The sequence below is a fragment of the Panthera pardus genome, unplaced genomic scaffold (genome assembly GCF_024362965.1).
Source record: "Panthera pardus isolate Hobbes unplaced genomic scaffold, ASM2436296v1 HiC_scaffold_26, whole genome shotgun sequence".
Taxonomy (NCBI): Eukaryota; Metazoa; Chordata; class Mammalia; order Carnivora; family Felidae; genus Panthera; species Panthera pardus.
In genome coordinates this window covers 5,273,535-5,287,759 of record NW_026526832.1, presented here as the reverse complement: position 1 = coordinate 5,287,759, position 14,225 = coordinate 5,273,535, and the positions used below count along the sequence as shown (strand labels likewise).

The 14,225-nt window shown below is 47.1% G+C and overlaps 1 protein-coding gene across 2 annotated transcripts in view; it reads left to right on the top strand.

Annotated features, from left to right (window-relative positions):
• LOC109264864 (two pore calcium channel protein 1-like) overlaps positions 1-14,225 on the top strand; it is a 43,870-nt gene that overhangs the window by 20,963 nt on the left and 8,682 nt on the right. The window contains exons 9-13 of one of the 2 annotated variants that reach the window (XM_053890954.1): positions 753-954; positions 9,484-9,628; positions 11,051-11,236; positions 12,496-12,560; positions 13,669-13,756. In XM_053890954.1, the coding sequence (XP_053746929.1) occupies positions 753-954; positions 9,484-9,628; positions 11,051-11,236; positions 12,496-12,560; positions 13,669-13,756 (686 nt within the window). The remainder of the gene's footprint in view (positions 1-752; positions 955-9,483; positions 9,629-11,050; positions 11,237-12,495; positions 12,561-13,668; positions 13,757-14,225) is intronic. The other variant, XM_053890953.1, reaches the window with a different exon arrangement.

Sequence of the window (14,225 nt, the reverse complement as noted above, 5' to 3'; positions counted from 1 at the left end):
GCCTGCTTCAGATTCTGTGTCTCCCTCTCTGTCTGCCCCTTCCTGCTGTGCTCTGTGTCTCTCTCTCAAAAATAAATAAACATAAAAAAAATTATAGTCTAGCTGTGTAATCAATTAAGTGATGACAATACTACGAGAAGCAATAGGAGTGGGCATCAGGTGGCTGATTGTAACCCGAGGAGGGCTGTGTAGCAAACCACCACCCCACCCCACCCCCCACCCCCCGCTTCTGGAAGATTCCCTGTGCTCAGGCCAGATGGCAGCTCCGGGCAGGCCCTGCTGTCTTTCCTGCCCTGGACCTCTTCCTTCCGGACCACTCCTGGCCTAGTTTCACTTCCCTGACTTTTCTCCTCCTCCCTTCTCTTTCTTGATTGACTTAATGGTAGATCTATCTTCTCCCTCTCTGGGGTCTCCCTGTGTCTCAGCAGCACACCCGATTTCCTTCCTTTCTGGAAGCTTCCTTCCTCCTGGGCAGAGTGGAGTTGGGACCAGTCTGCCTCCTGCTGCTCTGTTTCTCACCACACAGATTATCCTTCACGGGCTCCCTCATTTGAACTTGGTAAGATGAGTTCTGTTTATGCAGACGGGTCAGCTGCGTGTACCTGCAGCCGGGGAGGGATTACATACCCGGCATGTTAAGAGACCCAGAGGGGCTTTCTCTTTGGCTGTTCAATTACCTTGAAATGTTTAGGGTAAAGAAACAAGGCTTTCTTGAATCTTTCTCTTAAAAAACACAATTCTATTTTTTAAAGAATGAGATTCGCAAACTGGCGTACCTGAAACGTCACAAAATGATAGAGGCGTTCAACATTCTGAAAGTCAAGGTGGGCACAGAGTTTGTGGTCACGGAGGCCCAGTGGAGGCGGCTGGCCAAGGTCGTGGCACCACACATCAGCAGTCCCCACCTGGAGCTCCTCTTGAGGATCTCCGACGAGGGACAGAAGGGGCACGTGGGTAAGAAGGCTTGGCCGCTGACATTCCTCTTGGCTGTGTTCAGAGCGGGCAACTCCTGGGGCACCTGGGGGGCTCAGTCGGTTGAGCATCCGACTCTTGATTTCGGCTCAGGTCATAATCCCAGGGTTGTGGGATTGAGCCCTGCGTCAGGCTCTGCACTGAGCGTGGAGCCTGCTTTGAGTTTCTCTCTCTCAACCCCCCACTCGTGCTCTCTCTCCAAATTAGAAATAAATAAATTTTTTAAGAAGTGGGTGGCTCCTAAAAGTGATTCGTAAAACAGCAGTACTGTTTTCTTGTTTTCCTAAATTTGCAAATAAAAATGTGTATTGGCACTCCCCGCTGGCAATAATCCAGTGGAATTCGGGCCCTCAAAGCTGTGTTCTGACAGGGCTGTCCCCGTGGGAGTTGTCACCATGAGCCATCCCAAAGCCTTTACCTTGTAATGGTCACTCCACCACTGATTCTGCTTTAGGGACAGAATCTAAAATCAGAAGAGAGCTGTGGAAAGAAACGTCTACATTGCATTCCATATTTGAAAGTAAAAGGTTGAAAGTAGCCTAAAATTCATGTATTAATGGTCGGTGGCTATTATGAATAACACTTCCTATCTATGGCATGCTTATCGTGTGTGAGCCATTGTCATGATTGTTTCCTGCATGTGGTGTGTACGTGATCTTCCCCCTGACTCACTGAGGGGGGGGATTTTTGTGATCCTCATTGGTCAATGTGGAGACCGAGACTGGGAGAGGTTAAGCAGTTTGCCCAAGGCCATGCAGCTGCAAAGTGATAGAGGCCATCTGACTCCAAGGCCCATGTTTTGCATCATTGTGCTAAACTGCCCCAGATTCCGATAGTCACATAATGGGAAATTTGGGCGACATTAACAATGACTGTGAAGATAAGACAGAAATTCAGAAAGATGTGAGGTGACTAAAATACATCCCAAACTGTGAAGCACCCTCATTTCACCTGTTTCAAAAGAAGTCTAGATGGAAACCCACCAAAAGGGAGCGGTAAGTGTGACAGGATGTAAATTTACATGAGACGAGGACTCTCAGACTAGTCCCAGAGGAGCCAGAGGCCTCCTTAGGGCTCTGTGCACGTGTGAGAAGGAAAGCACAGTGATTCTCTGGAACTTACGTGCAAAAAGGAGAATGAAAAGACGCGTATAGTAAGATACCGCTAAATGGGTGGTGCCCGCGTCTTCCAGTGAGAGTTTTGGACCTTGGCTGGAGGAAGGCCTTTGCCCTCTTGAATTAGCAGGATCTGGCTTCCTGCTGAGCCCTGAGCATGTCTCCTCAGCCACCAGCTCGAAGTTGTGGCTCCGAGTGCCTGGTCAGGAGCCAGGCTTCTCAGAGCCTGAATGACTGCCTTGGTGGCCCCCGTTAGGGACCGGTGGTGGTTGCCTGTGCCCTTCAGCATGCCGGGATTAGGGTTCTGCTAATGGTGGCGAAGGGTGACTGGTGCCCGGGCAACCCCTGAGCACAGTGCTTTTTCATGTCCAACCTGCCATGGACTGATAACTTTGGTAAAACAGCAAAAATCAACACTCAGAAAAATGAAGTTACAAAGTGTAAAGTCCAAGTCCCATTTTTTCATCATTAGAGTCCGTGGACAAGATCCTGGCAATTGTTCTACAAGTTTCTGTATTCAGCACTTACCCCACAGAGGGTGGGGAAGACACGGACAGGGCCAGCTGTGGCCCAGGGACATCTGTTTGAGGACCACTGCTCTTGAACTTAGAAGAGAGGGTTGGGACTTGGGTCCCCTTGGAGGTCCCACCCCACAACCGGGGTGGAGTGGCTGGTCGGTTCAGTCAGGTGTTCCCAGACTTCGGCCCCTCTGGTGTTGAGAATTCTTCCCTGATGGTTTAGTACCTCTGCTGCTTCTCGATGATTGGGACTCTGAACATGTTGATGAATCTTCAGGGCTTTCTCAAATTTCTTTGCAATTCCTTCTGTAAGGTGAATTCCTGGATTGCCATTGAAAGGTGAGGTGTTCCAAACCTAGGGCTGGGGGCTTTTCGGAGTCTTTGTCTGTCAGGCATGGGGAGGCCTATGCACTTGGGTATCGCCTGCCCATCCAGAAAAGATACACATGGTCACCAGGACATACTCACACGAACGTTTCTTTGTTGATAAAGTCAGTCCAACTATTGGTAGTTGTTTCCCAAGTGGGAGTACGGACTGCTTTTCTTTGTCTTGACAGCTTCTTCCATGTTCTGGGCTATAAATAGGCTGGCTTTTAAACGATACCATTCAGCTGTGGCAGGGTAAATATGGAGCTTACCAAACACATCCAAGTTCTAATGGCACCCCTACTTGTTTGGATGTATCATTCCGTGAATTACATGAGGAAGAGGAGGGAGGAGCTCTTTGATGCTCCCGCACAACTTTCTGGAGAGTGCCAGTGAAGATCTGTGTACAAAACACCACCGCCACCACGTGTCCATCGGCAGAGGCTCTTCTCCGAATGTGGGTTGTGATCTGGCACAGGGTGAGGTCTGTAAGAGTTACCAAAGGAGGCTGGTCAGGGACAAAAGGGAGCAGAGGAAGGGAACAGAGGCATGACCAAAGACTGCTGTGCTGTAGAATGTTTTCAGGCTGGCCAAGGACAGCCATAGCAAGGGGAATGTGTGGACCAGTTGACATTATAACTCTTCCAGAAGTGAGAGGCCTCACGTCCTTCCAGGGGTCCACAGTCATCCTCGAGATAATGGAAGTCAGTAGAAGTGTTGCAGACTTGTGAGAAATAAGAGAATCTCCTCGGGAAAGGGCTCCAAATCCAGCTCCCTGGGGCAGAATATAGAGATGGAAATGACCAACCTTCCCTACCTCATGCGAAGAGTATAATGGGCCTGTTGTGAATTTTATCTATTCATGTTAATGTTCATGACATACACATATAGTCAATACCAATGAATATGCTTAAATGCCAGTGTGATTTGAAGCTTGAAAACTCTTTTTTATAGAATGAGGTAAGACAATTATTATATAACATTTTAATGTGGGTGTTCTAAGAACAAATATATTTATACATAGGGACATAGCGTTTTAATTTCTTTGGAAGTCTTTAGGTAAATCCAGATTCTTGGCTATTTATCTCAACATTCATTAGTCCAATGCCCCCAATTCAATCAGTGATTTTTTTTTTTTTTTTGAGAGAGAGAGAGAGAGAGAGAGAGAGAGAGCGTGAGCTGGGGAGGGGCAGAGAGAGAGGAAAACACAGAATCCGAAGCAGGCTTCAGGCTCTGAGCTGGCAGCACAGAGCCCGATGTGGGGCTCGAGCTCGTGAATCGCAAGATCATGACCTGGGCCGTAGTCAGACACTCAACCGACTGAGCCACCCAGGCGCCCCTAGAAGATACATTTAAGAAACCATAAGTAGTTGATCCACTACTGCTGATATTAAGGATTTGTCAGAGAAGTAGAAAACTCTACATGCTGTGTCCACATAGTTGAAATGAGTAACTCTACAGGGCCTTGTGATTTATTTATTTATTTATTTATTATTTTTTTGACGTTTATTTATTTTTAAGAGAGAGACAGTGTGAGCAGGGGAGAGGCAGAGAGAGAGGGAGATACAGAATCTGAAGCAGGCTCCAGGCTCTGGGCTCGAACCCACGGACTCTGAGATCATGACCTGCGCCGAAGTCGGATGCTTAACCGACTGAGCCACCCAGGTGCCCCAGGGCCTTGTGATTTACAATATTGTGTGAGATTTACACAAGTTGACTGATGAAGATCCAACTTTTAAAACCACAACAGTTTATATTATGCCACATGGTTCTTAACCCATGGTTAGATTTATGAACACCTAGATATTAGCCGAGATCATGGCACCCACTGACCTATAAGATAAGGATGAGGGGTGTGAGAAGTTCCAGCCATTTTAGCCTCTTTGGAGAAAAGAAATTTTACATGAACTAAAATACCATATTTCAGTTTTTATTTACACTGAATAAAATCAGGAAAAAGACACGAAGCACATTTTAAACCCTAAATCATAAAACAACTTAGTCTACTAGTTTTTCTTTATTGGGAGCATTAAATCAATTTGGATTAAAATTTTAAATTGTTTTAGTTTGATTAATGAAGTAATTTTATAATGTTTTAAGTTTTAGTCAAATGTCTTTAGATTTAAACTTTTTAACCAGATCTTTAAAATGTCTTTTTTAAATTAAAAAAAAACAAATAAATTATAAACCATAAAATAAAATAATAAAAATAAATAAAATGTATCTTTTTACCAAAAAAAAAAAAAAATAATGAAGGTTATTCCCTCCCCACCATGGACTCTCTGCAATTAACTAACTGTGGCTCTATTGTTAATTGCACATCTTTGTAAAAAAAAAAAATTTAACTAGGTGCAGACACTAAGGACAGTAAATGAAGTGACGGTTTCCATCTGAGTTTCTTAAAAAATTATAGAAATGCTATTTAAATTAATAGTTCATTGTTTTATATATTTTATGATCGTAGGGGCCGGACTTTATAAACCAGTTTGTTAATTGGGGGTTTTATTCGGAAGGCACATCTGTCAGGCAGAGAATCATGTTAAGATTGGTTCACATAATATTTAATTTCTCTAGCATTTTTAATATATTTGTGCAAGCTAAGAATTTGTCACAGGTTTTGTTAGAAGAAGAAAAGGCAATCGTGGAGCTTGAAGTTCATTCCTGCCCCCCACCCCCACCCCGGAGGGTGTTTTTGTTTGTTAGTTTTGTTTATTTTTCTAAGGGATAGCACATTTCAAGCGTAAAGAATTTTTCACGATTTCTTTTTTTTTTTCTTTTTTTTTTTAACCTTTATTTATTTTTGAGACCGAGAGAGACAGAGCATGAACGGGGGAGGGTCAGAGAGAGGGAGACACAGAATCTGAAACAGGCTCCAGGCTCTGAGCTTTCAGCACAGAGCCCGACACGGGGCTTGAACTCACGGACCTTTGAGATCGTGACTTGAGCCGAAGTCGGCCGCTTCACCGACTGAGCCACCCAGGCGCCCCACTGATTTCTTCATCTTGGGAGAATTCTTAGGTCTCTATTCGGAAGTTAAGGAATGACGTGTTTGCCTTAAAACAACGAAATTAACAATCCGTTGGGAAATGTTTCCCTGCGGGGTCGGCAGCACTACCATGACAAGGTACCACATGCCGGGCGGCTTAAACCACAGAAATTTATTTTCTCACGATTCTGGAGGCTGGAGGTCCAGGACCGAGTTGCCAGGGGTTGGCCTCTCCCCTTGGCTGTCAATGATTGCCTTCCTGCGTCTTCATGTGGCCTTCCCTCTGTGTGTGTCTGGGTCCTAATCATCTCCTCTTGTGAGGACTCCAGTCATACGGGATTAGAACCAACCCAATGGCGTCACTTTAAGTTACCTCTTTAGAAGAGGCCCCTCGCCAAACGTAGTCACTCTCCGAGGCCCTTGGAGTTCAAACTTGAACACGCTAACTTGGAGGGGACACAGGTCAGCTCATAAGACCTGGTTTTCTGCTCCTGGCCGTAGATTGTTATCCTCCTTGAGAACTTTCTTCTGTCTAAGGTTAACCTCCCCCAGCCCTGCACACAGATAATCTTTGAAACCTCGAGTCCTACTGTCACTTTGTCAAAAGCTTAGACTTGAGAGCATTTGCAGTTCTGGAAGACAGAACTGCAGTGGTTTTTTCTCATCTGCTGCAGACTTCCCCGCTCACGCCATGTGAGCCCCTAATCTAAGGCTCCAAGGCCACAGGTGGCACCACATTGACACAACTCACCTGAATGTATTTCTCTTCTTCCCTAGTGGCCCTGCAGACATTCAGCAGAAGCGGCTCATGACCTTTTGAGCAGGTTAGAGGCAAGTGAAAGAGGTAGGCATACACCCTCGAGACATACCCACAGGACCCTGCTGTCTTCTGACTGGCTCATGATTTGGAGTCAGCGAGAAATCTGGGTCCTCGGCCCTTAGTTCTGAGCACTTCAGAGATGTGGCAAAAAGAAAGTGCCAGTGAGCTTATGGCTCAACAGACTTCCCAGCATTTTACCTTTTACCAAACAGCGGTGTTGATGTAAATATTGTTACCAGGGGGGGCGCCTGGGTGGCTCAGTCAGTTAAGCATCTGACTTTGGCTCAGGTCACCATCTCACGGTTCATGGGCTCAAGCCCCACGTCGGGCTCTGTGCTGACGGCTCAGAGCCCGGAGCCTGTTTCGGATTCTGGGTCTCCATCTCTCTCTCTGCCCCTCCCCCACTCACGTTCTATCTTGCTCTCTCTCTCTCTCAAAAATAAATACTAATTTTTAAAAATATAAATATTTTTACCAGGGCAGACACATCTTTACAGAAGACAGCCAATAAGATCTGTTGGCTTTTAAGAATCATAGGTTGTATTTTACGGGATATAGCAGTACTTTCTAATGTCTGATTGTCCAAAAGTCTCCTGGGTTCAACTAATACTTTCAAAGACAGTTTTAATAACAAAAAGTTGACCAGAATTACATGCTTCACAGTGGTCTCCAATACTTCTCTGAACATTCTCCCGCCTCATCAGCAGTTATGAGCATTGTGGTTTCTAAGGCTAAACACTGGAATTTTATTAGTGCTCAGTGTTAAAACTTAATCCAGTATTAAACTGAGAAGCACAAACTTACAAATATGGGAAGAAAACAAAGAGAATACGGAGAGAATAATGTATCTGCAGCAAGGGTTGGCAGACGATGGTCCACAGGCTAAATATGGCCCACCACCTCTTTCTGTAAATAACGTTTTATTGGAACACAGCCATGCTCATTCATTTATGTATTGTTTATGGCTGCTTTCATGCTGCTCAGCAGAACTGAGTAGTTAAAACAGAGATCACATGACCTACAAAACCTAACCTATTTACTGTCTGACCCTTTAAGAAAAAGTTAGCTGACCTCTGATCTCCGACATAGAATGCCAGATGGATACAAGGGCCTTCTTAACATAAAATTACTATGGTTTTGATTCTCTTTGTTTTTTCTTGTTCTACTGAATCTTCCAGATTAAAAGATGTGAACCCAGTGAGACTAATAGATTCCTTTTTGGTGTAAGTTACTTAGTGAATGATGTTTTGACTGGATTCCCTGTCTGTAGGTCACCCAGCTACTACCCATGCTTGTCATGTCACTGTCCCCCTAACCACTGATGGTGATCCAGGTCCCTGGATCCAAGATACCCTGGCACCTAATTCTCCAAGGCTACCTTTCTGCCTGAGCAGGTGTTACATGCCTTTGGCTTTTGAGACATGTATGTATATTTTCCTTCTAACTCTGAAGACCCAGGAACTTAGATATCCTAAGATTATCTATGTGTGTTTTTTCATCTAACTTGATGGACTCCTGTTCTTTCATGTTCTTGGGACCACGAAACTGTTAGGGAAGATAGCAACATGAGTGTGTAACATCACTCAAGTCTGTGTCTGGTTCAGGCTCCTCGCTCAGATGAGGCCACACTTCTGACGGGGCTGAAGTCTGGGTTTCGGCTGATGGCGATTCCTCATCGTCTTTCTTGCATAAACCACGCTATGGTGATAAGCGTATAGCCATCATTCATCATTTACTCCCGAAAACTGGAATGGAGCTGCAGACATCTGCCAGGCTCTCTGAATGAGAAGCCTTCTGGGATTTAAAAGCACCCGCCCCAACTTGGCCCGTTGTCTCAGCTAGACCTGATCTGCACCGGCAATTTCTTTAGCTTTCTTCAAATTGTCCAAACGTTGACTTCGTTTCTAAACTTTGTTTTCAAAGAAAACTTGGAAAGAAGTTGTAGGAGGTTACAAGAAGCAGCAGCAACATTCTTTACGTATCCTGATTTGATCCGTTGATGTGATATTCTTTAGGTTGTATGGAGCAGGAGGTCATGCATGAACAGGGTTGAGGACCAGCCCAGTTGACTCCTGGCCAGCATCTGACCTGTCTAGCAGGGGGGAGGTACGCGGGGTGGTGGAGAAGAGCCTGCTGGCCCTGGGCATTCGGTGGGTCTGGAGAAGACCAGCTCAGCAGTCATGCGGGGCCAGGTTGGTCAAGAAAGCCCCGGCGAATCTTGGCCTGGCTGGTGAGCCCACTTGTGGAGAAAGCTGTTGGTTTGAGTGAATCCCCGAGAAGGGGAAGAGAAGACGATAGGGGATTGAGGGGAAGGGTGTGGATGACACCTACCTTGGAGGCTTGGTGGAGAGAGAGGGGAAGGAGAGTTGAGGCTGGAGAGGCAAGTCAGGCAGAAAGCAGGGATGGCCCACGTGAGGAGGAAGGTGGGTGGAAGGCAGGGAGGGAGGCAGCGGCATCTGTGAACTGGCGAAATCACATGCTTGGGTTGGCTGCCTTGGGCTGATTGCAGGTCTGAGTGAGTACAGGTGGGGGTCTCTGCACTGGCTGGCTCCTTGGCCTTGGGCCTTCCCTTTGAAGCTTCAGATCTTCACCTAGGCAAGACAGATCCAAGAGTCTACGCTGATTTGGTATCACCCTTGGGACCTTAGCGACACAGTGGCTGTGTATTGGGGATCTTTTTTTTTTTTTTTTTTTTTTTAATTGCAGACAAAGTGAGCTTTCTACGCTTGGCCGATCTCCTCAACATTCAGGTGGTCACCATCAACATCAGGAGACACCCACTGGAAGACTGGATGCCTCGGGTATACCGGTCATCTGCAAGCCTCTTGGTCCAGAGGATGGTTCGGCACAGGCAAGTGAGATGGGGCCAGTTTTCTCTCAAGTTACTTTCAAAATGGAGGCGTTTGCAAATGCTGTCTGGACTGAATACATTTCATTCTTGAAATTATAAATCAGCCCCCTGCTTGCTGCTTTTGGTTTCTCAGGGAGGCTTGCAAAGGGTTCTGGATGTGTTTATTCAAAAGGACAGCCTTCTGGATTGTGCTTCCTTCTGCCCTATTTCCAAAGATGCCCAAGGGCCACAGACTAGATGTGCTGTCTGAGCCAGAAAAACTGACCGCTCTCTGAAATCAGAAGGTTCTAGCCTCATCTCGAGTCATTAGGAAGTTGATGTCAGATATGGCACTTTGACTTTGTAAAGTCTGTGGTAAGAACTCCTGAATTAGAGTCATTGGAATGGTCATCAAGAAGATCATCAGTTCTTTTATTCTCAAGCAAGTGGACTCCGGAAAGAGACATTCATTGTGGTTGCAGATATTATATTTCATATGCGTGGCCCAGAGTATCCCTATCATCAGAGGCTCGTCCTCTTGCTCTCTGAATTTAGTGTTTCATAGAAGAGAATGGTTCAGAAGTCCTTGAAAGTGTCTCAGCCTGTGACGCAGGCACCCCATATCCCTTTTCGCTGTCCATATTTGGTATTTATCAAAGCCCTTTATGTAGAGACTTCTTCCCATTACTCCCAGCCTTGAATTACTGATGTGTTTCATGTACTGGATGTTTGTGTGTCCACCTGTGGCATCCTGAGCTGGGTCCTGGGTCTAGAGCTTCACAGAGAACAGTGGGGTAGGAGCCCCTCTTGTCTTCCCAAGGGTCACCCCGTGTTCTCTTACGCACAGGGACAGGCACCTAAGCAAAGAAGCCTGCTCTGTAATTGAAGAGTCGGGTCAGAGCCCAGCTATCATACTTTTTCACCCATCTCCCCCCAGACTTGGTGAGGAGGATGGACATATCAGTCCCCTGGAAGGCTATGTGCCTTAGGGGTGAAGAGGCTTTCAGAAGCTTTCTGTTCATTTTCTAGGGACAAGTAGCAGAGGTGTAATGATCCCGTGCTAAGCCCTAAACCCTCTCCTTGCCCCAGTTCTGCCTAAGCTTTCACCTGATCCAGGGACTGTGCCCCCAGAGGGGAACCTGGGAAAAGCACGCCTCTATACCCCCTGCTTGCTGAGGCTTCATGTTCTCCTTGGCCGGAAGGGCTACACCAAGTATCAGGGTTGGCAGGTGAATTTCAGGACCCTGGCCGTGCCGGAACCTTCACTTACTTGAGTCACAAGTGTGCATGTGTGTGCGCGCGTGCATTGGCGGGACGGGGGTTGGGGGCATCTCGTATTCATCACATTGCTGGGAAACAAAGTAGCCCCTCTAAGGCTCTGAACATGCTCCTTTTACGGAAATGTGTGATGACGGGATCTCTTCTTTTCTTCCCTCGTGGCAGGATTTTTGTCTGGGTTTATGATGTCATCATTCTAATAAATGCCATATTCATTGCTCTGGATGAGAGAAACCCCTTCATTTCCTACGCAGAATGGCTTTTCCTTTCTCTCTACATTATTGAAATTCTCCTGAAACTGTACACATACGAGCCCAGAGCCTATTTTGGCAGAAGGCAGTTCTGGAACTGGTGAGCATGTGTGTTCTGGCGTGGCAGGGGGTGGAGGGGGCAGAGGCCCTGGGCGACGAAAGGGGGTTTTCTCTCAGTGTGCGGAATATCGTAGTTTTTCAAGCTCCAGCTGCCTGGTTTTGGGGCATCTTATAAGGAAATCTTGGGGGGGTGTGTGGAAACATCTGGTTCAGGCAAAGCTGTTATTTATGATGTGAGTTTGAACTGACTCTAGCTAAAATGAGAATTGCAGATCATGACATCCTAGATTCGGAAAGGATCTTAGAACATCATACCCAATGAGGCAGTGCCTTCCATAGCTGCCTCAGCCCACTCCGCGGTCTTTTTATCAGAGAAGTTGGCAGATGTGGCTGGACAGTGAGACCGTCAGCAAGCTTTTTCCCACACTGGGTGTGTCACCTGTGGCCCTTTCTTCTCCAGGCTGTGTACCTCCTGGTCTTGAACTATCACCCACATGCTGTAGACCATCTCAGATGCACTGCGTGCATTGGCGGGGTTGGGTCTTGGTGGTCGCTGCTCTCGGTGCCAGGAAAGTCACTGGGGATGCACGTGTGGCCAAAGAGGAACTAGTTATTCTCGTCCAGTGCTGTGGCACGGCTGTCCTTTGATACTTCTGTCAGGAAGGAAAGTGACGATGTGATGAATGTCCCCTTTAATTAAAAAGTTGCAATGTACCCAGTAAAGTTAATACCAAGAAAAATTATGCCATGTATTCAGAAAATGTGTCAAAGAATTCTTGCAAGGACACGGTAAAACCTTGGACTGCGAGTAGCTTGTTCTGGAGTGTTCCGCAAGACAGGCAGACATTTCTGATAAATTTTAACTTGATAAACCAGCGACGTCTTGCAATACGAGTCGTACATGACGCCGAACATCACGTGATCACGACTGAGCCAGTGGTTCTTGAATTTCACTTTGGTATCCAAGGGCTTTGGATTGCAAACATGTTTCCGGAATGAATTATGCTCACAAACCAAGGTTTTACTGTATATCATTGTTTTGTAAGACAAAGTGATAGGACTTGGTTGATTGCCATGAATTCCCTCAGGGGGTTCATTGGAGCAGCCAGTGAATGGTCATTGGATCATTCAAATGTAGTATTCCTTGCTTCATCTCCACTGTTCTAAAAATTATGGAAATCAGTTTCATGGCCGGCTCATTGCTTCGCATGAGACTCGATTTAAAGTTTTCTTGGGATCAGTTGTGTCCTGACAGGCCCTTCCCTTGATCCTTCACCAACTTTGCTTCTGCACCATTAGGTTTGATACGCTGATCATCATCGCGGCCCTGGTGGCCACTGTGGCCAACACCACCATTCAGTCAGGTCAGTGCCACGGGCTCTCGCCTTCACCACCTCCTGGGATCGTGCATTCAACTGGTAGCCTTTGTGGAACATCCACCGTGCACCACTAAGGTGTTTGGGATGAGACAGCGGAGATACAAGAGAATTCGTGAAAAAACGTGCCGTGTTCTGAGAGGGATGGTAGCCTTGTTTGTGGTTCGCTGTATATTAGAGATTTCATTTGTGTGCATCCATCATACCAGATAAGGATCTGGTCACCTCCTCTCCAAAACTGCCCTCAGTCTCATGGCTTAACCTCCATGTCCATCTTGGCCCCCCGCCCATCTGGGTCCCCTCCCATGGTCCAGCTGTAGCCGGAACTCTGCATTGTCCCTTGCCCACTGGCCTCTTGTGTCTGCACACACATTCCACCACCATTGTGCACACTCCTTCCGGTGGACACAGAGGGGTTATTGAGAGATAGTGCAACAACTTCTTCTCCTTCTTCTCCCTCATCCTTGTCCTCTTCCTCCCCTCCTCCTCCTCCTCCGTCTTCTTCTTCTTCTTCTTCTTCTTCTTCTTCTTCTGTTTATTTATTTATTTTAACAGGAGAGAGGGGGCCGAGAGAGAGGAAGACAGAGAATCCCAAGCGGGCTCTGTGCTGAGGGCCTCCCCAACGCAGGGCTCCGTCTAACAAACCGCGAGATCGTGACGTGAGCCGAAACCAAGATGCGGACACTTAACCTACTTAGCCACCCAGGCGCCCCAAGATAGTGCAGCCTCTTAACATAACTCTATGAAATGAATATTGGGGAAGGAAGGGCTTGTTGAAATGTGTTCTGTAAAACCTGATCCACAGTCTTTCTTAAAGACGGTCTGACGTCTACACCTCCTCTCATGATTCTCTAGCTCTAGGGGTGGGAGGGCACGCCCGGTGTGGCTTTGGCGGGGGTGGGCTGGGGGGTGGGGGTGAGTGATTCCAGGAGCACTTACTTCCTCATTGCTCAGAGCCACTGCCCTGGTCTTGAAGCCGCATCTCTCCCCAGTACTTACGGGGTCTCAGACCTCACTGAATAAAAGGGACGAGCCAGAGGCACCCATAAAATGGAATGTTACGTGATGGTGGGGTTTCTTTTTTTTTTTTTCCTAGCAAGAAAATACAACAGTCAGCAGATACTGGATATTGTGCTGATCTTGAGGATACTCCGGCTCTTAAGGATCATTGTCAGCATTCAGAGGTAAAGATGGAGCGACGTGCACTCTGGTGGTTCCCACACTGGAGCCGTCCGGAAACCCTTCCCGCCTCAGAACTATAGACGCATCCCGTTACGAAGCCGGAACGTAACCTGTATGGAGGACCTGGCGTTCGCTTGGGCCCGGGGAGCAGTGGGGCAGGGAGGGAAGTCAGGATGGTGACGAGCACCCACGTGGCAGCTCCCTGAGGGAGCTTCTGTCACCCACTTTCATCATCCCTGTGACCCCTTCCCTCAACTGCGCAGGCTGCACGGTGACAGAGTAACGGCGGCTGCGGTGGCAGCTAACGCTAACCTGAGTGTGCCCGCCGACAGCCCTCGATGTAGGGGCTTTTATCATCCTTTGTCCACAGGTGATGACGATGGAGCTCAGAGAGGTTGAATGGCTCCCCCAATGGTGCACAGCTAAGAAGGCAAACTCCTGACAGGATTTAAAGAACAGATCCAGGACTGG